Source organism: Papilio polytes, unplaced genomic scaffold, assembly GCF_000836215.1.
Source record: "Papilio polytes unplaced genomic scaffold, Ppol_1.0 DF823510.1, whole genome shotgun sequence".
NCBI classification, from domain to species: Eukaryota; Metazoa; Arthropoda; class Insecta; order Lepidoptera; family Papilionidae; genus Papilio; species Papilio polytes.
In genome coordinates this window covers 558,544-584,520 of record NW_013525694.1, presented here as the reverse complement: position 1 = coordinate 584,520, position 25,977 = coordinate 558,544, and the positions used below count along the sequence as shown (strand labels likewise).

Sequence of the window (25,977 nt, the reverse complement as noted above, 5' to 3'; positions counted from 1 at the left end):
AGTATAGTATAGTATAGTATAGTATAGTATAGATATAAATATCAGTCACCCTGTGAGATAACAGTGGAAGCCGACTGTTAGACAAACAAATGGTAACCACCTCGAAAAGGCTGTAATAGACATGTTCAAATCTAAACATTCAAGAAATGTACTGCAAAAAATAGGGCGATAGCGTGTTTGCGGTGGGCATTATGCAGGCGTGCGGCACGACGGCGACACGATCACGGCACGGCAGCGTTACCCGCTACCGCATATAAAGCGACTCGTCCCAACAAACAATACCCAAGTCTATATTGGATCTAGGAAATGTTCAACAACCATACATGTGGTACAAAACAATAGATTAAACTACATAATATTTACTATCAAGTTTAAATTAGCAAGCAGAAACGTAATATTCTGTCGTCATCGTAAATCCCCCAACACACATTCAGTTTTAATTCAATTCAATTAGGCAAATCTGAGAACTGTACAGTGTAACTGATAGTTACAATTTTGACTACTAAACCAAAAACCTGCTACGAAACTTAAAATCTATACTATTATAATAAAGCGTATACACACAAATCTTTGTTGCCTAAGATGTCGCACTACAGCATATTTTTGAATAATTATTTTTTTAATAAAAAGCCCTACACTTACGACACGCTTTAGGCTTTATATTTTTACGCCATTAAACTTGGGGGTAAATATTTTGGATGAAAGCCCTAATATGGGAAAGAGACCATAAGCGGTTGCCAACATCATGGAAACAAAGTTGTCATGGTTTGCCATGTCATGTCATTGTGACATTTGCATTTGATTTTTTGACAAATGTGAACAATAAAATAGAATTTTCATAATTTCATGCGGATGAAGCCGCACGGGAACAGCTAGTATAAGCAATAAAATATTACTTCACTTCACATAAAATCGCATTTGTATATTGAAACTTTCGAAAATAAAGTTATCAAAGACTTACCATAGTAACATCACGTGATTATTCTGAAACAAAGATAAAAAAAGATTATATTACTGACTAGTTTTCGCCCGTGACTCCGTAAAAAGTGAGTAGCCTATGTGTTGTTTCAGACTATCCTCCACATCTACGCGAAATTTCATCGAGATCTTTTTTTCCGTTTAGGCTACAAACTCTAACAAACATCCCTCTAATTTTAGCATTTACAAGATTATTAAAAAATAAAATTATAAGGTGTTTCGGCAGTGGAATTGCATTTGTGCACTCCTAAGATGCATGCAAAGCGTTAGTGACAATAAAACATCGACCGTATAGGAAGTTATTAAGCAAGCAATCTCCATGTAAATAACTTGAGCGTGTCGTTAGGGGTCTATTAAAACGGTTATAGACGCTCGAACTTCGCACCTTCGAATACATTACAAATAGTTTAACTATTATTGCCACTACATTTAATAGCTTTGGTGTTTTAAACTTTAATGGAACATAAAAGTTACGATATAATAGAAAATAGAATTGCAACTCAGCGACTGGGTGGCCTAGCAATCATTATACTGGCAAGAGTTTTATTAAGAGTAAATTAAGGATCATAATAATTGTATTGTCAGGAATTCTTTTACAGTCATTTATAATGACGTTTTAATAACAAAAGAAAAATGTATCAACATAAAACAGCATTTTAACATAACTAAAAAATTACATATTTAATATACCAAATATTAAAGATGAAATGCAAGCTTTTGGTTATAATAGACGATACATTAATTAGAAATACTTCTACATTTTAAGAATTTATAGCAAAGCAATGAAACGATAAATAATGATTACGTAATAATTATCAATCGAGTTATAGATGAGAGTAACAGCGGTCATTGACCACTTATAAATACTATATAAAATAAAAGCTAATACTTTTTTTATTAGACTAAAGAAAAAATAACAAATGCTTGTAACGAAATTTGTACAACAAGAAAAATCATAGAAGTTCTGGCACATCTGGAAAACAATATATGTAGTCATGCAAAAAAGCTACCAAAAAATATACTTTCACATTCGGTTCGAAAAAAAACAAATTGCAATGTCATTCTGTACATGAATTATGATAGTGGAACCCCCGGTTATATACTTTTCGATTATAGATATATTTTTCTTGTCACCATTACTTTGATATTAATTCCCCTAACTGAATTCAGAAATATTTTCTTATTCATGAATTCAATAATTAAAATTATAAAGCTTAAAAACTTAGAGCGGGCCCACCTTTGACTAAACTATCCCACAATTATTGCGATTGTCGATTGTTTCGCAACCAATTCAACTGTTTAGTTGCACAACTAAAAATCGAGTAGTGTGCTAAATGAGCTAAGATGAAGGTGCATCTTAGCTCATAGAAATCAAAGCGCGACTACTTGTGCGATGGTTTAGTCAACTGAGCGCGCGCTCTTATAATAGTTATTCTAATAAAGCAAATAAATACAAAACACATTTCATTGTACAGCTAACGATAAAACCCGGTAGCACTAACGTTACTTTATTAGCGCGCAATGAATTCTTATTTATTTTATTTGAAACGCCGTTGGCGCACGATCCTCTCACGAGTCAATCTAATAAATAGCTCTGGTATTACTTGAGATATAGTAGTAATAAGATACCCAGTAGCGAAATATGCGCCGGTAGCCGACGATAATGGCAAGTTATTGGTACCAGAGGCGCGGATAAAGGAGTTGAAATAAAACTTAACTATTTCAATATATGTTTATTTTTTGTATATAAAACGAATGTAATTTTATGCGCATTTTCGAGTAGCTTCGATCTTATTTGGTATATCCAAAATTAGTTACAATAATCAGGTAATATTTAATATTAAAATACCAAAGTAAGTAAAATGTCTAAAAACATTTTTAAAACAAATTAAGAAACTACTTTTTAGCTTCTTATTATTGACTAGCTGTTGTTCGGTACTTCGCCCGTGTAAAATATAAAACAGCCTATGTTACTCAATAATAACGTAGCTTTTTAATGGTGAAAGTATTTTTCAAAAATGCCCAGTAGTTTTTGAGTTTATTCAATACATACAAAAATACAAATCTTTCCTCTTTATAATCTTATTATTGAAAACTAGGTAAAACGCAGTTCGACTGTGATAGTTTCGAATGTATTCCCTACACTCATGAAGTCCATCATCATACAAATTACCGCGACCCGCAAAACAAGACAGGGCTGTCCGGATATTAATTTAGAAACAGCCGTAGGGAGAGTCACGAGGTGATACCGTTTCCACCTACGGCTGTAATCTAGACAATTTGAGAAACGACTGAATGATCCCTACTATCTGGAACAACTGGAATGTACTAGGGCTCTTTGAAAAATGCCTTATGTAATTTTACTAAACTCAAAAATATAAATTCGAAAGTTTAGATGCATGGATGTTTGTTGAAGTACCACCTAATATGAAATTTGGCATAGATCTAAAGCACAGTCTTTTTAAACTAAGTTTATCTATCATACTAATATTATAAATGCGAAAGTTTAGACGGATGGATGGATGGATGTTAGAGTTTGTAGCCTAAACGGCTGAACGGATTTCGATGAAATTTAGTATAGATGTAGAGGACAGTCTGGAAGAACACATACTCACTTGTGTTTTTTTTAATTCCACGCGGACGGAGTCGCGGGCGAAAGCTAGTATAATATAAAAGAAAGTAGTGTTAGTTACACTATTTATAACTCAAGAACGGCTTAACCGATATGGATGAAAATTGTTGAGGAGGTAGCTTAGAGCCAGGAGACGGACATAGTATACTATTTATTCCGTTCGACTTTTGTTTTTTTAATCCCACGCGGACGATTATTAAATAAGTAAAAGATTTCGAACAGTCGTTCTAGACAATGAACAGATTTAGTTGTTAAATCAATATCAATCTCAATGATTCTTAAATATAAATAACATGCCTCGTTATTTACACGATTTTAATTAGAACTTGCGAATACATATTCAATGCGTCTGGCAATTTTACAAATAGAATATTCTTAGTATTGGATTAATGAATAATACATTATTATATATGTTCAGGCCGTCGACCGATATTTAAGGCCGTATAATTTTCCTTTCCTGTGTTTTTGGAATGAATAGAAGGATATCGCATAGATTTAAATAATTAACATGAAAATGTATATTGTCGAAGGTTTGTATGTTAATGTGGACATCGTTAAAATGCAACTTCTTACCGATTTTTTTGCTGTCGATTGCCGTTAGGGAAATAGTTTATGGTTGTTTTGAAAGATTTACGACGAGCATTTGTTTTTAAATGAATTGTTTACTGAATGCATAATTTGAATGTATTATTCATCTATTCTAATATAATAAAGCGTAAACACACTACTTCGTGGCGTAGGATGTCAGCAATCACAGTATATTTTACGATAATTCTTTATTTAATATATATTTTCACGCTATTAAACTTAGGAGGTAATATAATGGAAGAAAATCTTCATGTAGGAAAGAGACCGTAAACTACAAGCTGCCAACATTAAGGAAGGAAGATTATTATAGTAACGGTAATTTTGACATTCAAAATTGAGAATTTGACAGATGTAAACAATAAAATATAGTTTGTACAATTTCATGAATATGAAGCCGCACGGGAACAGCTAGTCAAAGATAAACGGTTTATATGAACATAGTCTCCGTATCGAAATTCAAATAAAATGTAACATAATTTTAGGTTACCTTTATATTTACATCGTCAGGAATACCATAAGTTTGTTTTGTCGTAATATACTGTCCTTCAATGGAGTAGAAATACTTTACAATAATAAAAAAATTAGACGTATTGAATTGTACAGTGAATCAAAGTAACACAAATATAATATAACGCTAGTATTGCCAGGAATCGTACGATCTAATTGTCAGGGTTGCCAAAAAAAGTGGTTATATAAATTGCCTTTTTATTTTGTAAAACACCATTGCGACTATTGACGTAAACAATCATACATCAAGATCTATATTAACATGTTTATTCAATAAGTAATACACAATTAAAAACAATATGTTGTGGGCACTGTGGGTTTTGGAGCCAGCGTGGTGGACTATGGCCTAGTCACCCCTTATTAGAGTAGGCTCCGTGCCCCTAAGTGAGGACGTATAGTGAGCTGGTGGTAGTGGATATTGCACCCTACATTTCGAGTTAATAACGAAAAATGACATCCTTACATTACAAATTGAAAAGGTAACTAAAGAACAGACACTTCATAGGCTTGAAAAACATTTTTTACCATCTTGCACGGGCGAAACTAACATATTCTCATTAAACTCTTCCGCTAACCCTGGTACGAAGAATGCGCCGTATTCCAGTACAAATTCGCTCGGAGCTAGCCACGTACTATAATTACGGTGTATCAGCGGCACTGGTTATTGAAAGGCCGGCCGTAGGGGCGGGGGACATTAAGGTCTGGCTTATAATTTGACGGACCAGCAAGCCGATGATGCCCTAACAACGGGTAATGACCGTCACCGAAACATCGTTATTATTAAGCGTACTTTGGGATGATTGTAAAAATGCGAAATATTAACTCACTTTTTTGTTAAAGGATAACTTATTACATATTTACTAAGTTATATATATTGCAACACTAGCTTTCGCCCGTGACTACGTCCACGAGGAATTACAAGACAAAAGTATGCCTAGTAAAAGCCTATATTGACTATCCTCTACATCAATACTAAATTTCATTGAAATCCGTTCAGTCGTTTAGGTTACAAACTCTAAGAAACATCCATCTATCGATCCGTCCATGCATCCATCTCAACTTTCGCATTTCTAACCTAAGTAACAGTTTTCTACAAGCACCGATAGTAGTAAAGTCATTACCAAGCAGAATACATTTGGATATTATTTACGTCATTTCATTAGCATTGCGTTGTAATCATCAAACTGCCAATAAAATTTTAACACAGTCGTATAATTTCGATTTGTACTAGTTGTTGTCACTATAAAGTGTCAATAATAATTTACTTATACCAATGTTTATGTTATGTGTAATAGAAGAGCGTACTTACATCTTTGACTACACTATCGCACAACTGTTTAGTCGCGTTTTGATTCCTATGTACTTATGTAGAGGTGTGCACACTACTCGATTTTTAGTTGTGCAACTAAACAGTTGAATTAAATCGAGAATCGCATTTAGTTAAAAGTGTGCGTATGCTACAACGCTGAGATAATACAACTTTCGTATTCGATAAGGATTAAATATACGTCATGTTATTTTCATAAAACATTAGAGAGTGAATTCGATACTTCAGACAGGTATAGTTGTTTGAACACGGTCTCGATTAGCGAAACGTATTTCTAACTGGCCACAATGGCCTATCCGTCGACAGCCTGACGGAGCGACATCGCGCCGCGTGTAGAGGCGGGGCACAGTTGACACAACGCCGTGGGAATCGAACCTACTAAATGTTAGTACATATTTTATTATTGGGTCATAGACTTAAATGCAAATGCATGCGGTTGATCAGAGGTTTAACCAATATTATAATCTACAGGTCCTGGGTTCGAATCCCGTCGTGGACTAATGTGATTTTCATATTCCATGAATACAATTTACCCGACGTTCTTACGGTGAAGGATAAATATGATGTAATCTGCACATATCGGCGAAGAAATTTAAATGTGTGAAATCAATACGCAGTGGTCAAGCCGTGTCGAATATGGCCTCGTCAGTTTTTACTAACGGTAGAGCAAAGGTAAATATCTACCAATCATTTAAGCGAAAGGGCATTTACACCATAGGATATTTCCTTTTGTTAATTTCACAATTGACTGGAATTTATCTGAAAGTAAAATAGGGTATGTTTTTTTTTAATTTGACGCGGACGAAGTCGCATGCAACAGCTAGTTTTATAATAAATCGATTCCAATTTATTATAATAAAATTTGAGCACATATTCTACAAGACAATAAATCAAGTGTGACATTGTATAGTGAATCTTGGTTGTCCGAACGTCGACCGACAAGCGGCGACTCGTGAGAACATCGCTAGAACAAGCAACATCGTCCTCACGACTCCACTTTCCTGGATTCCAAAACTTAAACTGCGAAACAACCGACTATAGTCTAGGAATATTATACAAAAAATATCAAACTATTTTTTTCACTGCATCGTACCAGTCCCAAATTTTTGGTCCCAATTTAATATAAATTTCTCTTCGATTAAATATAAAATTATAGTAACTAATACATTGAAGGAATTCTCAGCCCATTAAAGTATACTAACAATTAGGTATTTGTTATCAGGAGAAAACCATTTAAGCATATGCAATGTCCGCCGGCTGTCTCATTATTCTCAGGCATTGTGCTGTAGGCAAGTCTAGACCGGGGTGGACGGGACCTGAATGGATGGAAGATGGGCCCAAAGATACCTTAATTGACGAGGGCCTGTACCCGAAACCTTAGAGCTACATAAGCGCATTACCTTATCCAGTATCTTAAGTTAAAGCGAACCATTCACATTTTATTAATGAAATAATTTAAAAAATCCATATATTTTTTCGTTTATATCTTTTATATAGTAATTTAACTTACGTTAAACTAGCTTTCGCCCGCGACTCCGTCCACGTGAAATTAAAAATAAACAAAAGCAATTAGCCTATGTGTTCTCCCAGACTATCCTCTACATCTGTGCTAAATAACATCGAGAAGCCGTTTAGGCTACAAACTCTAACAAACATCCATCCATCCATCCATCCATCTATACTTTCACATTGATAATATTAGTTACATATAATATGCATAGGATAATCATACTTCATACTAATATTACAAATGTGAAAGTTTAGATGGATGGATGGATAGACGTTTATTAGAGTTTGTTGCCCAAACTGCTGAACGGATTTCAATAAAATTTGATTTAGATGTAGAGGATAGTCTGGAAGAACACATAGGCTACTTGATTTTGTTTTTTTTAATACCACGCGGACGGAATGGTGAAAGCTAGTTAGTAATTAATAACTACTATTGGACTTTTAACGTAACTTTTACAATTCCGATGTTCGTCTACTTAGCCCATAATTACGCTATTGGATAACTTCAATTAGCACAAACAAGTACAATGCCATAATTCTCAAACTTCTATAGATCATAAGACAATGTAAATCATGTAAGGTAACTACGTAATTTTCTATGATTGCGTACAGAAATAACACACCTAAGCAACAATCAGCTAAAGGATTACCACACAAAGTATCCAGTATTATTGTGGATAGAAATCGATACAAAGTATTAGAGGCTCATAAAGAGGCATAAAATTTTCTGCGCCTAAATAGGACCGTCTCCTTAAAGGAAGCGGGAACTGCAACTTAATGGGCTATGTATAGTTTAATTAAATCGTTTTGGACTATCTCGCGAGGCGTGCATCTAAGTAACGGGCCACACGGCATCGGGTGGATTGTTAGTGTTGCCTTCCTTATAAAATGCTTACGGTAATTACGTAAGGCAAGCCTTCCCTGTTATCGTCTTGATTGATTTCTATATAACAATGGGGGTCCGCGAAGTGTAGTGTCTATTGTTAGGATATATTAAATTTTCAGCTTGTTCAATTTAACGACCGGATAGAAATCGTTCGTATCAAGCTATCCAAAACCTAAAAAGTGAAAACAATATTACCTTCCTTTGATGCGAACAAATCTTACTAATATTATAAATGCGAAAGTTTAGATGGATGGATGGATGGATGTTAGAGTTTTAGCCTAAATGGCTATAGGAATGTTGATAAAATTTGACATACATGTAAAGGTTAGTATGGAAGAACACACAGACTACTTCCTTTTGTTTTTTTTTAATTCCTCGCCGTCGGGGTCGCGAACGAAAGCTAGTGTATTACATATTTTTTGACCAACTTCCCAAAAGAAGGTGTTACTCAATTCGTCTGTATGTTTTTTAGTATAAATATTCGTACTCAATATGAATGTTACAACGTTAAATTTACATATAAATAGTACACATTAAATTATTATCTTATCGATTAAGTTTCAATAATTTAATAACAATCACGTCAGAAACAAAGAAGAAATTAAATACACACATATTTATTTCGCACTCAACAACACGTCTAATTCATAACATTAGCAGCTATTGAAGCTCATGATTAGGAACAATTAGATGTGTACTATCACAACAATAATTGAAATGGTACACAAACAATCGTACAAAATCGTGCCATACTTTGTTAGATGTATTCATTACTTTTTATATATGTTAATTAACTAGGTTTTGCCCGCGACTCCGTCCGCATGAAATTTAAAAATAATAATAACGAAATAAAAGAATTGAAGCCTATGTCGCTCACAGAGTAATTACCTTTCTAACGGTGAAAGAATTATTAAAATAGGCCCAGTAGTTTTTGAGCCTATTCATTACAATCAACTAAACTTTTCCTCTTTATAATATTAGTATAAAAGTATAATTAGCTTACTTTATATTAAAACTGCAGGTATATTGTTCATCAGATCCCGTCCCGAACGTCTCCCTCTCCTGTCTCCCAATTTCGTGCAGAAGCCCAGTACAGTACCGGTGCCTTCCTTTAGAGATCCCGGGACATTCGTTCTCGAAGATGGCCACTGAGTGGGTTTTAGTAAGTCAAATTTCTCATAATCTTTTCCCCAAAAGGCTGAGTATCTTTTGAAAAAAAAATTGGACTCCGTTACATATTTACAAATACAGTCACACAATTATTTTATTCTTATTTGGTGATATTTGAAACACTTTTGGCATTGATTGTACGTACGTATGAATAAGAAATTATACCATAATTGTAGTAGGTATGCAAATGAACGTGAAATACAATTGTACACAAAAGTAATGACATATTTTGTCTTAACATAATTGTATGTACATTCAGTCTATTAGGCGATTTGTCGTCGACAGTGATTATGTCCGCGTAATTATTTCTAAGAATTACATTACGATTAAACAACGGTGATAAATATTATAACACATATTAAGGCCACGTGAGGCTTGTTCAAGTTAATAATTTTAATTAAATATAGTATACATGTTTACTTCTATAATTGACTATAATTAACTCATTGAATTAAATGAGATTTAAATTGATATTTATATATTAACCTTGAAAATTATAGATAGACCATATTTCATACTTAATATTATAAATGCAAAAATTTAGATGGATGGATGTTTGTTAGAGTTTGTAGCCTAAATGGCCGAACGCATCGATGAAATTAGATGTAGAGGATAGTCTGGAAGAACACATAGGCTACTTACTTCTGTTTTTTTAATACCACGCGAACGAAGTCGCTAGCGAAAGCTAATCGGATATAAAATTAATAACTATCTATTGAAACATTTTAGAACATTCACTTTCCTTTATTGTGAAACTGCTGAATGTGTTGCCATATGTGGTTGCTTAGAAATTATAGATTTTGGTTCATCGCAATTTAATCGAGCCTATGTTACCACTGTTAAGAAACTCAGTTTTGTGCTGGATGAGTAGCACAACACTTGATCATTGGCATATACGTCCCGTCCCTAACTGACATCTGTCAATGTTATGCAGACGTATCGGTTAAGCGCGCCATTTTGGTGGGAGTCAGTACTTTAAATTTTGGAGTTAATAACGTTAATTTAATTAAAATCATTGCTAATTAGGAATTATTATTTTTTTATAATTAATTAGATTATTTATTACTAGTTAAAAATTATTAGAAAGAGTCATTCAATTGATTATATTTAATATCATAAGTAGTTTATGTACTAGTAAAAGAATTTAGTTTATGGGTGAAGTTTTCGCCAAGAAACTGCTTTGGCAGTTTGGCAAAATTACATATTTTTGTTATAAATTTAAGCTACTTACAAGTGAATTTAAAAAAAAAAGTTCTAGGCCGCTCTACCAACCGCCACCTTCATCGCCATTGAAAATCAAATAAGCACAAAATACTACAACTTACTGCCCATATATGTAGAGGTCAGTGATACAGATGTATTATAAATAATTACATTTATTTCATCTATGGTCGATGAAAGCGGACAAACGTGGTTGTACGTTGCGCGAACGTCGTGGCGTCAACGTCGGTAGTTCCCAACGCAATTTACTATTAACACTAAAAGCTAAACTTTAAACGGCCATAAAATCGGACGCCATCAAGTTAACGTTTATCGCCCGGAGTCAGAAATCAGTTGGTGCATTAAACAGCTTCTTGCGGAACGATGTCGATTTAAAATTGCATTCTCCATTTTACTAGTCAAAAGCTAAAGGTAAAATACGAAGCTATGGGACTTTAGAGTGACCAACCAAGACACTGTCAAAGATTTTTAACAGTATCTTCAGAAAAAAAAATGTAAAAGATGTTTAAGGCTGTCAAAAACTAGATGAAAATATCTCACAAAAACCTTAAAATTTTAATTGGCTCTTTTATTTCATTCAGGCTCATATTAACAAAATAAAGGAGAGGAATAAATAAATAAATAAATTGTTTCTTAATTAAAATATACACAGATGATAAATAAAACAATGATGCATACCTGTTTCACTTCATCAACTCCCCTGCCTTATCCTACTCCCGTAGGTTCGGCGCTCCGGGTTTTCGTCCTCCAAAGCACTCTATCATCTGTCATCTCAGTCATCACTCTTCTTGATCATGTCACCTTTCACGCAATCCATCTATCTCTTTCTAGGTCTACCTCTACCGGTTTACCCCTCCACATTCATAACTAATGTCCGTTTTGTTACATGCCATTCCTACCTGTTTCACTTATTGAATAAGAAAAAAGGAGGTGGAAGAAATTACTTAAGTAAAAAGTTAATGAACAGTAAATAAAAAAGTATTAAAAGCTGAATTTAGTTATATCTTCAATGCCATACATTATCATTCCTTTTAATTTAAGAATAAAATTGCAATAATAATAAATTTGACATTTTTAACAAAAGGCCCCTAAGAACAATCGAAAATTTTAGAGTAAGGAATAAGATAGGAAATAAAAGAATAATTAATAAATAACATAGTAAAGATTTAAGTCACTTTGATGGTTTGAACATTTCCAAAAAACATATACAGCACATAGTTCAAATGAAAATTTGTATCCTTTAACCAAAGGACATAATTTTTTTATATTTATAAAACTAGCTTTCGCCCGCGACTCCATCCATGTAGAATTAAAAAAAAACAAAAGTGAGTAGCCTATGTGTTCTTCCAGACTATCCTCTACATCTATACCAAATTTTACCAAGATCCATTCAGTCATTTAGCCTACAAACTCTAACAATCATCCATCCATCTAAACTTTCGCAGTTATAATATTAGTGAGATTTATTTTCACAATTATTATTTTAGGTTTCTTTTTCTATCTACCTTTTCTAGAAAACTACATAAATAAGCACATATTAGTTTAAACTTAAACCTTAAGTTTGTCTTCAAGATTTGTTTTAAGAATAGAATATGCATGTAACATTCTATATAATAATGTAATATCTATGCTCTCATGAAGAAAAAAAATTGGAATGAAATCCTCGGAACTGAAGATTTACAGATACTTTAGTAAAGTAAGATTTAAGTCACCTTAAGAGTGTAGATGTTGAAAATGATCACATAAACAAGAAAGTATTAAGATTGAATGGGATAACTACAAAGGTATATGAAGATTGCAGAAAGTGGATGGATTGTGTGAAAGTCGATTCAGATATAATGGCTGATAGAGATGTATAGAAGAGCAGCACATACTGAGGCGACCCTCTGTAGCGTCAAGGGTAAGTTGTTGACGTTGTTCGGTTTTGTAAAAAAAAATTAAAACATTGATAATAAAATCAGAATGATTATACCTATGTATGTTTGATCAATCACCATAGCTTCTTATTCTTTAACAACTTAAAACTAAATATTACATAATTTATAATATATAATTCATAACACAAAGCCAGCGATAAAACTTTTAGGTTTGAAATCAAAAATCATATCTACTAACCGATTTTTTTCTTAGTTTTGACTGGTGATATCTCTGTTGCCTTAAATCGAGTTTTAATTTTTCACAGAAAAGAAGGAAAATAATAAACGAAAACACAAAACAAAACTTAGAATAACAAAACAAATTACGCTTAATGTCACTGTCGCAGTCAATGTCAATCAACTGACAGCTATCATTGTCAAATCATTCGGCACACAGATTAACAAAAGCGTAAAAGATGAAAAAAAAAATTTGGACGAAATCCTTATTACGCCCAATACTTATAGTTTGTCTAAATATGAATGATTAGTTTGATAATTAATCTAGTATATTTGAGTTGCATACTAGGGTATAAATAGTTTCGGATTTTTTAAGTTATCTTACCCGTCGGGCATAAATGAAACTAAATGCCTCCTGAAACACAGTTATTACTATCTCAGGAGACAGAGTCCCACTAACTGTACTAAACTGTTTTAGATCAATAAATTTATTTAATTTTTTAAATCATGGGAGCCCACTAGCACCCTTCTATTTTGCCATTTTCAATCTCCATACCTTTTTCATATTTACCGAACCAACAGATAGCATTACGTCTCTCACCAGGCCAGATATCCTTGTTTGACTATACTGAAAAATTTAAAATTTAGAATGATTACATTGTGAACTAACGTAAAGATAATTATAAAATTGAAACGAAAACGAAACAATAGATGCCCTAGAGCTCAAAACTGCATCAAGATAATGGTCGATTTTAAATTATCAATATCTCCTGCAGATATCAAAGAAACAAAATTTTAGGTAAAATAAATGGATTTTAAAAGGTTCTTTTTTAATTTACATTTTTGTCAAACAAACTCAGGTATGAAAATAATCTTAGTTTTATTATTTAATATTAATATTTTAAATTGTTGCTGCATAATTAGAAGTGGTTAAGGTATCAGTGCTAACTGCATACCTAATATTCAAAATAAAAATAAAAAACAGTTTACTATGAAAAAATTTTCAAACACTATCTGTTCTCCAGACTTGAAAATTTTCCTTTGTTTGTGGAATTTTCTTTGTTTGTATAATTTTGTTAATGACCATGACTCCTTACAATAACGTAGTATTATTCACAATTTTTCCAAAGACTATTAAAATTCGCGTTGTTAATACAAAACAGATTTCAAGTATTATTGAATATTGGATACTAAAGTAATGCATTGCAAACATCCATTAGGCGTTTAAACGTGAAGGCATAAATAAACAGGTTCATGATTTACCATCGCAACCATACTATACTAAACACTTCTCGAAACTACGAAAGTATAAATAGCTAAAATCAAATAGGAAATATGTAGGCACCTAGGTCATTAAACGTGACTAATATAACCTATCACGTATTTTATTCAATGTAGGGTAAACGGAAAAATGTAACATTGCTATGGGAACTACTTTAAAGACCGGAGATTTGGTGTTTTGGTAGCTGGCCTCCCCTTCTAGATCAAGCCTAGTTCACTGTCTGACAATTTAATAGTTCATTAGGTCCTTTGTAACCAAGTCAAAAGAGCAAACAAGCAAACAAAGCATCTTATGTCGTGTTCTACTCCCGTATGTAAACCTTGTGAAAGTATTGCTTGTGCTAAATTTTGAAGGTCATCATTTCATCTGTCATTTATTACAAGTTTTACTAGTGTCATTAAATCCTGAATTCAGTCATAATGTAATTGACAACACTTTAGGATCGGTTTTCACTCTGTGTGAAGCTTTTGTTGATTTTGATCAAACAAATTGAAAAAAATTTTCGTTATCCGGCCGCTTAAGAGTTAATAAGTGCTTAAAAGAATAAATAGTTATTATCGGGTCGTTGATCGTAACATTTCCTTTATAAATTGATTTTAGTATAGTGTAGTGCAGCACAGAAATAGCCTCCCGGGTGTCGCTGCGACGCCAGTAGACTCGCCACCGCCGCTCCCGGCTCCCGGCGCGCTCTAACTTTCCTGTGATTTATAAAGTGTTTTAACATAAATCCATTGATCTGTCGCCAGTGATATAACCTCTAGAGCGATAACAACAATAAAGTGTAAAAAAATATGACAACCACAATGTGATTGGAACAAATCCAAAGTGACTGTGAACCTTACGTGTGTGTTTTAAGGGTGGTTTCCCTTTACGATTTGAGAACAATCGAGGAATGATTGTTTTAAAATAGTCGGTAATTTACGCACATCTGCTTTCATCTCACACAACCATCAGGATCTTTACAAGAAATGTATCAAGTTGTCCGTAATTTGATTAGGATTGTTAAAATTATTACAAAGTTTACGTTTCAATTAATTTGCAATTAGGATTCCATATAATTGTCGTAACAAGGAATAATCGACATGAATTTGTTTCATTGTAATACTGTTTAATATTTGTTCATATTACTATGAAGTAGAGAAATTAGGTCGAGTTCTTAGTACCCAAATAGGGTGGACAGGACAATGTATCACTTGAACGAGTTTTGCATCTTTTATTACAGACTAGTCTACTTAAAAATTAGACCTCAAATGTGTTATGTTATGTATTAATGAAACAGCAGGCATTTATAACGAAAAGTTGTGATTTTAAGACTGAATTTTAAATCAGCGATAGATAACGAGACAATCGAAGACTGATTACGGAAAGCGTTAATTAAACAAATGTGCCTAGTTTAAAAAAATCTTTGTAAAGTCTGGTTTGTTGGGAATGATAAGGAAATGAAATAAATGGATCATTTTACTAATTCACTAACATTATAAATGCGAAAGTGTAGATGAATGGATGAATTTGTTAGAGTTTGTAACCTAAATGGCTGAAGGGATCTCGATAAAAGGTAGAAGATAGTCTAAAAGAACACATATGTAGGTTACTTGCTTTTGTTTCTTTTTAATTCCGCGCAACGGATTCGCGGGTGAAAGCTAGTGAGATAGTAATTAAAAGACCAAAAAAAAAATAATCTCTGCTTTCATCTATTTTTATTACTTATTTATTACCAAACTTTAAACAAAACAAACTACACAAATTCATTGAATTTGTTACGTTATATATTTAAGTAAGATTCTATAAACGATAATACTAGTTTAACAATGATACATACAAACGATTTTAGTTAAATTTATGTCTGTTTTCTTAACTCGTCCGAAGATAGTGCCAGTAATTGAAAACATTTTGTGCGGTATTTTAGTTAAGCGATTATTAAGAATAGTGTTTTATAAAATTACCTCTAAAAATGTAAATGCCAATTTAATTAGATCATATTTTAAAGAAAATATAGTAAACGGTAAGCGTTAGGAACTTTACAAAAGGAAGAAAGAAACTCGAACATTTTCAAAACATACCCTTACCTATCTACTCTTTGAACTTACTACGCCAAAGACAATCTTGGCAGATTGACAGTTTCGAACTTCACGGAATTGGCAGAAAGATAAAAGAGATTTATTATTACAATACATCAAATATGTGCCTATATTTGTCCTAACACACGCAAAATTATTTGTTATTATCAATTAGTACTTGCATAAAGTACCATCATCGTTAGTTCTATACGTCTTTACCGATTGTCTCTGAACCTATCCTTAGTTAGGGGTTTGAAATTGGAACCCACTAAGACTGGACATCCTATAGATGAAATAATTGACTAATCTAAATATGACTTAACCCTTAAATGCACGATTTTTTTCTTTTAAATACTATAAATTGAAACGGATAGTGAATTGAACATAGATTAAGGAAAAACAATTTTTTTTTAAATAGTCTATTGCGTATAGAAGAAAAGATTGATGTATAAATGCAACATCATGCATTTAAGGGTTAAGACATTTAATCTGATTATATGATGCGTTGATATCCAGTTTTAAGTATGTACTTTTTATTACTATGTAAAAAGTACTTTAATAAGCAAACAAGCAAGCGGCCACCCGAATTCGCCAAAACCACGAAGCGACCACTGCCCATAGACATCCACAAGTGCAGGATAGTTGCCTAGACATAATCTATGGAGGAGGAGACGCACAAAAAGAGGATATTTCTCCATCCTCTGCCTTTACAGTCAAATCACTTCCTACTTACGAAATTATAAGATTGCAGATCCTCCTTACCGAAATATTAATATTAGCGACTACATTTAGATATAAAGTGAATTGTAGCGCAATTAAATTATCTATAGTGCAGGTGCACATTCCAATGTCACATCAACGAGACATCCTTGAGTATTTAATGATGTAACTATTCCACTAAAATTATGCCATTTATTTTTTAGATTTTCCAAAACGAATAAAATCATTCGCTTTTGATATATTCACATATCTAAAACATAATTGACATATTAATATTAAACATCATAGACAAAAACATATGTATTAAAGTTTTTACGATTATCAATGTAAGGTATTAAAACTTTTATAGCTTTACATGTGATTGAGAGTTATATCAATAACTAATGACGTAAAAGACCTAGTTATATATTTCATTCGTTTTATTGAAATAGGAAATCATAATTCACTTTCGCGTTAGATATGAAACTACTATTTTTACATGTTAAACTTCCGGACTTATCGTCTTACGTTCCGAACGAATCCCATTTGGCACGTTCCGTTTCATTTATGTGATTATTGCTTACAATGTTCTTACAATGCAATCTGCATTTTATTGATAGAGTTTATCAATTTTTCTCTATATAGCCATCATTACAAAGAAATATTATTCGTAATAGGCAAACTAAATATAAAACATTTGAAATATTACATTAACCATTAGTATTGTGCGAAAGAGATATAAGTCAAAAATGGGAAATTAAAATATGACGGCAAATAGAGATATTGATAATTTGAGTTGTAAAATAAAAAGTAACATAGTTACTACGCTGAATAACAAGGTATTATTTACATTAAATAGCTATGACAAAATTACTAAATATTTACGAGGTTAACATAAAATAAGTAAATTAATTACTCTGATTCATCCAAAGCAAATACACAAGCCATTATTATCGATAAGTGACGTCATCATATAGCGTCAGAGCTGTAGTCGGGATCTGAAGTAGACATCAGACCTGGCAAAAGGCCAATATCATTCACTATGATTTCAATTGAAATGAGGACAGGGAGTTTTTCATTTAAGCTACGAAAAAAAATATAAACAGTGACAAAAATTATTATTAAGATCAAAATTATAGAGATCTTTTTATGCAGGTTTTACACCGTCTTATCAGTTTTCAACAGTTTGTTAGCCTTGACCGCATGTTCCATAATTGAAACTTAAGATCCATACGATTGCAATTACATTAACTAATTCAATTTCTATAGTTATTTTGTATTCAGTTCCAGAAATCTTTGATCCTCCTTACCTTATTTTTTTTTCTTTTTAGCCGTAACTGATGACTAAGAATCAAGGTTTTAGATGCAATGATGAATAACGGCACGAGGCGTGCCTTAACAGGCTCAATACACAAGATAAGAGAATTTGAATTGGAAAAAGTAAGTATTGTAGATCAGTTTGAAATATAAACGAAACGTACTGCAATAAAATCAAGTTCCGTTTTAGGTATGTTTAGTCGAAGAATTCGATATACTACAAATTGTCGGCGAAGGCTGGTTCGGGAAAATACTTCTAGTTGAACATAGAGCTTCTGATACTGAAATAGTTCTGAAAGCTTTACCAAAGCCTTACGTGTCTATCAGAGATTTCTACAGAGAATTCCATTATGGTCTCCATTTGAGCGCACACAAAAACATTGTCACCACATTCGACGTAGCCTTCGAGACCGCCGGCTTTTACGTTTTCTGTCAGGAATACGCACCTCTAGGTAAGATTTAGCGAGCACTTTGAAACGATTTGTTCGCTACTCAAAACATCATTTGGCTGAAGCATTACATTACAATGTAAGCACCCACGGCTCCAACGAGACAAATTCAAAACTAAACTGTTTCTTGCAATCCTTACGTGTTGGAACGTATCCAAAACACCTATTTGAATGAACATTAGAGCTAGACCGTTTGCAATGTCCGACCTCATTCTCATCGAATTTTATTTCCCTCTCGGAATTTTTTATTTCGTTAACAATGGTTTAAAAAAACAATACTGTGGCAAACGGTTTTATACAGCCAATAAAGATAATTTAAGTGTAATGTTTCAACGTTGTTGTTCATGTTGAATAATATGAAAAAATTGTTTCAGGGGACTTAACATCCAATATGCTTGATACTGGAATAGGCGAAATTCACACAAAAAGAGTAGCGAAACAATTAGCAGCTGCACTTGAACATTTACACCAAAGGGATCTTGTACACAGAGATGTGAAACTAGACAACATTCTTATATTCAAATCGGATTTTTCACGTATAAAGCTATGCGACTTTGGTGAAACGAGAAAAGTTCAAGCTGTTGTAAGAAGAAGAAATGAATGGCTGCCATATTCCCCGCCCGAAGTATTAAGACTATCAATGGATAGCAGCTACAAGTAATAAATATTTAATCTTATAAGTAAATACTTTATTGGCATCTATTGCCTATTGTTCTTCACACTCCTATGGTCTGAATGCATTATCCAAATAAACAGTGCATTGCATACATGTTGCGTCAAACGGCAGCAAATATTTTGAGATATAATCTAAATAATAGGTGATGTAATTCATTGTTGATTGTAATTTTCTTGTTTGTTTCAGAGCACTAGTTAGTCATGATATTTGGCAGTTCGGTATAGTTATCTTTATTTGTCTCACAGGATGCTTGCCTTGGCAGAAAGCAGCATTCGATGATCCTAGATATGTAAGGTAAGATAAAATATTTACACCTTTAACAAAAACAAAACAGTGCGTGTTTTAATTCTATTGACGAGTCTATGAGTCTCGGTGTGATTATCGTCGACGTTATACATATCTTGCAAGAATATTTTATATCTCTTCTTCTAGTTTATTTCTATTCAAAGCCTAATGCAACAAAGTGGATGATATAAAATCAATACTGACAAGTTTTAAATTGTTTGTACAGTTATTTGAATTGGTACAGCAGTGCAAATCCTCTTAAGAAGCAGCCGAAGCTATGGAAAATGGTTTCATCAAGGGCGCAAAAAATGTTTAAAAAGTTTATTGAACCAAAGGAAGAGAAAAGAGCTACAAATTTCGTGGAACTATCAAGGTACTTGGATGACCGATGGATGGCTAAAGGATACACGGACAGAGTGGGTAAGTTACACATGTTCTCAAAAATGTTGACTGTATTCTTTTGTAGTTAATGAAAAAAAGAAATCATATCGTAATAAATACTCAAATGTCGATTAAAAGCAAAAAACATATGGATAACAATCAAATTAAGAGTCTATAAAGAGCATGAAGGTTCACCAATGACTCTTAAATTTCAGCTGGCGGTGACATCGATGAGCTATGTCCCTCCATGTACAGTTACCACAGTGATCCAAACGAAAAGAATATACTCTTGAGGCACTTCAGGGACAATGGCGTCGAAGTTATTGTTGACAGACAAGCGAAGAAACAGAGAATTCGTGAATGGATCCAAAACAGCGTAATCGAGGAAGCAGACGAAGAGGTAACACAAATAATTTTTATTGACTGTGTCTTTTTATTATGTACTTAAACATTTTAAATGTCTTATCGATTGTTTTGTTTTATAGGAAGAAAGCAATTATGAACCTAGTGTTATGGATGAAAGCGACGGAGAGCTTGAAGACAGATCACGACCACATCCAATCGACGAAAGCCATAGAGTAACTCTCCGCTTTGACACCGAGAAGCATATCAATCCAAGAACTGGGGAAGTCATTGAAGGTGTCAAACACACTGAGAAAAATCCTCTATCGTATGATGTACAAAACATAGAACCTGTAGCGCCAAGTAATGTCGCCAGGCGATATGGGATAAAAGAAGACGCCTCACTACATAGCTCTACCAAGGATAGTGCATACGGGTCTCTAGACGTTCCTTCGCAACAGAAAAGTACTTCAAACAGACCAGATACCAAACAAGTATCTATAGAAAGAGCAAGCGACGTCTCCCCGAGTAGATCATTGGCCGGATCATCGATTCATCAAACCGTAACTCCCTTATCTTCACATGTTCAAAGATTTCAAAGAACTGAAGAGGTATTTACTAAAGAGCTAGAAAATCAAAGAGGAAGTACTTCGACTCTTCATTCTATGGGCAATTCGTCCAGATCTAACAGTTTACGTGTTACCAGAAATAGCTCTTTAGACAGTGCGTCAAATGTTACTAATGATAATAATAATTCGCCTTTAGAAAATGATGTTTCTGGTGCATCATCAAGACCGAATAATCCGGTTATAACGCAAAACGGTTTTAGTCCGGGTACTAAACAGACTTCAGCTATCACACAGCCATACGTTTCAATGAAGAATACGGTATACGAAACTGTCGCTACTCGTACGGACCTTAATCAAAGCAAAGATGAGAACAATATGAAAAATTCTCCAGACAGTCCATACACGTCAATGATGAATATCGTTCAAGGTCAAATTAAAATTAGTCCGCTCGCAAACGAAACTGACAAAAATATAGTAAATGTGTCTGTAACATCTGTTAACCGTAAGAAAGTGCAGTAAATTATTGTCTTTGCTCAATTTGGGTACAACTTCAACAATTCACTCTCCTAACCCTGAAGGGTAGGCAGAGATTAGAGTTTTCATTTGGCCTTTTCCTGACACACCTTGAGTTGTGATTCCAAAATACGCAGCTAAGTTGACATCATTTTTACACAGATATTTGCCGTGAATATAACTTTGATGATTATTAATTTTTGTATTGATGTCAATAATAGGGGTGTACACATGAAAAAACAATTTAATGATTAATATGTATAATCACTGACTCATATTTTTTTTTTAAATGGTGATGGTACAAAAACTGATCAGTTTGTCTTCCATTTAATAAAAAGGAAAAAATTTCTAAATTCAATACATACATTTTAATTTTCATTTCTTTAACATCATTTTAGACTATAATCAATATTTTTTCATAGACCATATATTATTAAGTGTTATTTATTTATTCATTACAAATAATTTACTTTTGTATTCCAAATATTTCTATTTACATTAGTCAAATGTAAATAACTTTATTGTGTAGGTATTAAGTAGATAGTTACTTTAAATAAATTTATCTTTATTTGTGTATTTCTATTTCTGTGTTATACCATATTTTATGCTTAATTTTTGTTATATGTTTTTATTATATCTACTGTCCCTAAACAGCCTACTAATAGTCTGTAATTCACAAATGACTATTTATAAAAATTTTAAGTGTTTATTTTTAAATGGATTATTTATTAAAAAATTTTATTTAAGAAATTATTTAAGAAAATCTCATATCCATTAAGATATGAGATTTTCTGATCACAATTTGATCACTTTTTAATGTCAAAAAAAGTTGAAGGATAATGGTTTAATTTCAAAGGTTCTGGGTGAATATTGTTTAAAAAGGTTTAAATTTCAATTAAAATCTCCCATTTTTTGTACCAACTAGTGTGGCTTGGTGGTTTTAATATTCATATGGATATTTTTATCTACTTACAACAAAATTGTATGATGAAGTTTACTCCAAATGTAGTAAATATATTGATGTTTAATTTTTACTCTGTAGGTAGTTCCTAATTTCTTGTAATCTCCAGTCTACACTATACCAGCTACAGAACGCCACTGCGCGTATCAATTTCTTCTTTTATTTTAATAGTTCATATGGCAATAAATAAAAAACTTACATCATGTGATTTTTTATTCTTTCCCTCGTTGAACATCAGCAAGATCTTAGACTACGCTACTATTACAAATTCGTTAAATAACAACATTGCCTGATGATTACAGATACATAAATAACCAATGTGGAGATTTGATCAGGAAATGTAATTAAAACGACTAGAAAACTCCGTTGCAAATTCTTGACGGATATTTTTTGTGTAAGAAAAATGACAGACTCATGTGCAGTATACACTTGGCCAGTACAGTTCATCAGTAACTTTCTAACCAAACTGTCAATTAACTGGCAGAGTGTGAAAAGCCAATAGATGTTAGCCAATGAGAGTCGCTTGCTGTCACAACCACAACTGTCTAACTGTACTGGCCAAGTGTTAACCATCCATAATGTGTAGTCATATTCCAAAGAGGAAGTCATTTTCCGGCGAATCATTGCAATGTGAAAATTGTTTGAGGCGCCCCCAATCTGAACTTTATTTTTTCTGGTTAATTGATGAGATTTAAAAAATGATCACCGTGATTAATCAAATTAATACTACATTTCGATGACATATTTTTATCTAAGATTAGACAGCACATCAATTCCATATTCCACTGTGGCAACACAATTACATTAATTTAAAATCGTAATGTAATGTCAATGTCATAGTACATCAAAATTGAAAATACCTCCGCGCGTACCGTATATTATTTGCGGTTAACAAATGGATAATTGTAATGAGCTTTGTGTGCAATAAATTCAAAAATTTTTACAATCCCGATAGTAAATACAAAGTCAAGGATTATGTAGATCATTGTTTATGTATCTGTTCATTACAAAAAGATGTTCTATAACCTTTAATAGTAATTTTATTGGTTATCATTGTTTGTTCGTTAGAATATCATTTCAAAATGCAAAAGTTACAAGACAGTGTTTTTTCAATTATTAAGACGACCAATCTGTCTCCTGCTGTGTTTAGTTTTTTGCAGCCAACGGAAGATTTTACGGGTGAGATAGTACAAAGTAAATATTACAGTAAATATTGTTGTGAATTGATGATATTAATTTTTTAATATATTTATAGATATCACCCCTTTTGGTGGGATTTTAAGAGATACGAAACTTGGCTGGCTTGCACTTGGACCTAAGTTTTGCGTTGTTGATCTTAGAAGCGGATTAAAAGTCGCAGCGCGAACTTTCGGCGCTGGAGTGAGGTAAGGCGGCACTTGCGTCATCGATGCATCTATGCTACGTATTAAGTAAACACAACATAAATACAATTTACATCTGAAGGAACAGTATTTAACGTTTACAATATTAAAAAGAAATAAAAAAAAACAATAACACATTATTTGTAACCAATTTAGTTGTAATGGTGAACTTTGAAGCCTAAAATGTCCTTCTGAATATGTGAAAAATTACCTATAGATATAAAACTAGAAGTAAACTGTACTACATATTACTCTCAGTTCTTTTAAACACAACTCCAATTGTATATTTACCTAAATATATGTATAAAATTTATGTATTTTCAGTAACAGCCGTATCTCAGTGTCAAATGTAATAGAGCTCCCAACACCATTGACAGAGAACTCTCATCAACTAGTTATCAGTTTGGACTATGATAATGGAATGGGCATGATATGTGTTCTGCATGTGAATGGATCACAGTTACTCCATTCCATACACACTGATGTGGTGGTCACAAAACTTGCAATTTGTGATGCAACACCTGATGGACCATTTGCAGCATTTGATAATATTGTGGCAGCAGGAACCAAGAGAGGAGAGATCTTAATATTTGACTTAAACAGAGCTTCTTTGATTAAAGGTATTAGTTAATGTTTTAAAAATCTATGCTAACATTGTAAAGAGAAAAAAATTGTATGTAATGAATAAAGTTGTAAACTGGGCTGCTTCAAAAAATTTTTACACTTTAGAAAGCTACATTATCACTTACTAGCTTTCGCCCGCGAGTCCATCCACGTGCAATTAAAAAAAAACAAAAGTGAGTAGCCTATGTGTTCTTCCAGACTATCCTCTAAATCTATACCAAATTTTATTTAAATCCATTCAGCCGTTTAGGCTACAAACTCGTAACAAACATCTATCCATCCATCCATCTAAACTTTCACATTTATAATATTAGTATGATTAGTATGATTAACATATGCTTTATTACTACTTTTTTAATTCATACAACTAAAGTCACAGCATTATGTAGTATATATATATATATATATAATATATATATTAAAATATTTTAATGAGACCAACCTTTATCATATGCAGTTCTAATTAAGCCTTGTAACAGAAGCAGATTTTTTAAAACTCCTAAAATGTAAATAGACATATGTTTTCAGCATTAAAAGACATTTCCCAAGGATATGAGCATTTAGTACTGAACGAAGAGAATGCAGCAAACATTAAGTTTTTACCATTAAAAGATTTACATAAACTTGAGGAACAAAGGGACTTGGCATTAGAAAACAAAGATCATTTGGGGTTTATATTAAATGAAGATTCAACATTTGATGGACAATATATCTTCCATAACCCAGATGGTAGTGTACGAATGAAGGCTAAAAGAGACCATATAAGAGTTACAAGTCTGCAGTATATCCCGGAAATAGCAAGTTTAGCGGTTGGCTTCAACTTTGGAGCCTTTCAGTTATGGAATCTTTTAACTTTGGATTTAGAATTCACATCTCAAGTTAATGTTGAATGTTTGCCTGTTACTCATTTTGGATTTCAGGTGGGTTTATTGTATAATTAGAAGTTTAATCTCTATATTGATGAAATATATTGGAAATCTTTTATTTGTGTAAATAAGGCATTTGAAATAATCCAATGGCAGGATTTTTGTATTCTTGGTTAGGTTGAGTGTTAAATCTATGCTTGAAAAATTTTAAGTGTCATGAGGTGGCAACGCCACAACACATGCTGGTTATCCAAAAGAGTAGACAGACACAATGGATTTTCACTAAATTTTTTATCTGTACATGTTTAAACTTTCTGCAAAATGTCATTGAATTTTTTTTTTCTTAATAATAATATGACATGATTTAAAAGGGTTTTTTTGTCTGTAAAAACTTAGATGTGCAGCTAATCGCTTTTATTGTTTTTTTTTTATTTAACTGTATTTTTTTATTATTTTCAGGAGCCATGTGATGATCCGAAAGCATTCTGTTACCTCTGGGTTGTTTTCTCAGTGATAGATAGATTTGAAGAGGAGGAGTTTCCACTGGCTGTGTTGTATTCATTGTCATATCAAGGAAAAAGGATATTGTCAGAATCAAAATACTTGTATCAAGTAAGTTAATATGTAATGAATATTTTAAACAGATTTAAAAATATGTTTTGA

The 25,977-nt window shown here is 32.7% G+C and overlaps 3 protein-coding genes across 13 annotated transcripts in view; 2 read left to right on the top strand and 1 right to left on the bottom strand.

Annotated features, from left to right (window-relative positions):
* The window catches only part of LOC106104644 (protein N-terminal asparagine amidohydrolase), a 65,340-nt gene extending 52,273 nt beyond the window's left edge, over window positions 1-13,067 (bottom strand). For 2 of the 7 annotated variants that reach the window (XM_013284751.1, XM_013284758.1), the window contains exons 1-3: window positions 12,934-13,067; window positions 9,431-9,633; window positions 962-984 (exon numbers count right to left, since the gene is read on the bottom strand). The gene's annotated coding sequence lies outside the window, so the exon portion shown is untranslated. Of the gene's footprint in view, window positions 1-961; window positions 985-4,183; window positions 4,197-9,430; window positions 9,634-12,933 lie in introns of those variants that run through there. The other 5 variants (XM_013284748.1, XM_013284755.1, XM_013284753.1 and 2 more) reach the window with 4 other exon arrangements.
* A 1,816-nt stretch (window positions 13,068-14,883) lies between these two features.
* LOC106104683 (MAP/microtubule affinity-regulating kinase 3) lies at window positions 14,884-21,859 on the top strand. 3 transcript variants are annotated; one of them, XM_013284813.1, is made up of 8 exons: window positions 14,884-15,102; window positions 18,281-18,389; window positions 18,457-18,718; window positions 19,090-19,372; window positions 19,578-19,685; window positions 19,903-20,096; window positions 20,273-20,457; window positions 20,543-21,794. In XM_013284813.1, exons 2-8 carry the CDS (start codon window positions 18,318-18,320, stop codon window positions 21,485-21,487), a joined length of 2,049 nt encoding a protein of 682 aa, XP_013140267.1. In that variant the 5' UTR covers window positions 14,884-15,102; window positions 18,281-18,317; the 3' UTR covers window positions 21,488-21,794. The 3 variants fall into 3 exon arrangements, with proteins under 3 accessions (XP_013140267.1, XP_013140266.1, XP_013140268.1); XM_013284812.1 differs by having other exon boundaries at window positions 14,884-15,106; XM_013284814.1 differs by lacking the exon at window positions 14,884-15,102 and adding an exon at window positions 17,376-17,788 and having other exon boundaries at window positions 20,543-21,859.
* Window positions 21,860-23,282: 1,423 nt separating this feature from the next.
* The window catches only part of LOC106104607 (protein ELYS-like), a 29,927-nt gene continuing 27,232 nt past the window's right edge, over window positions 23,283-25,977 (top strand). For all 3 annotated transcript variants that reach the window (XM_013284696.1, XM_013284697.1, XM_013284695.1), the window contains exons 1-5: window positions 23,283-23,621; window positions 23,698-23,827; window positions 24,149-24,444; window positions 24,977-25,368; window positions 25,774-25,926. In XM_013284696.1, coding sequence (XP_013140150.1) covers window positions 23,525-23,621; window positions 23,698-23,827; window positions 24,149-24,444; window positions 24,977-25,368; window positions 25,774-25,926 — 1,068 coding nt within the window. In that variant the 5' untranslated portion in view covers window positions 23,283-23,524. The remainder of the gene's footprint in view (window positions 23,622-23,697; window positions 23,828-24,148; window positions 24,445-24,976; window positions 25,369-25,773; window positions 25,927-25,977) is intronic.

What these genes read in the sequence shown, in the direction of transcription:
- LOC106104683 (XM_013284814.1), top strand. Translation starts at nt 18,318, where the DNA reads ATGATGAATAACGGCACGAGGCGTGCCTTAACAGGCTCAATACACAAG. An exon ending in TCAGGAATACGCACCTCTAG is followed by an intron (nt 18,719 to 19,089) that starts GTAAGATTTAGC and finishes AAATTGTTTCAG; the next exon opens with GGGACTTAACATCCAATATG. An exon ending in AGGATACACGGACAGAGTGG is followed by an intron (nt 20,097 to 20,272) that starts GTAAGTTACACA and finishes CTTAAATTTCAG; the next exon opens with CTGGCGGTGACATCGATGAG.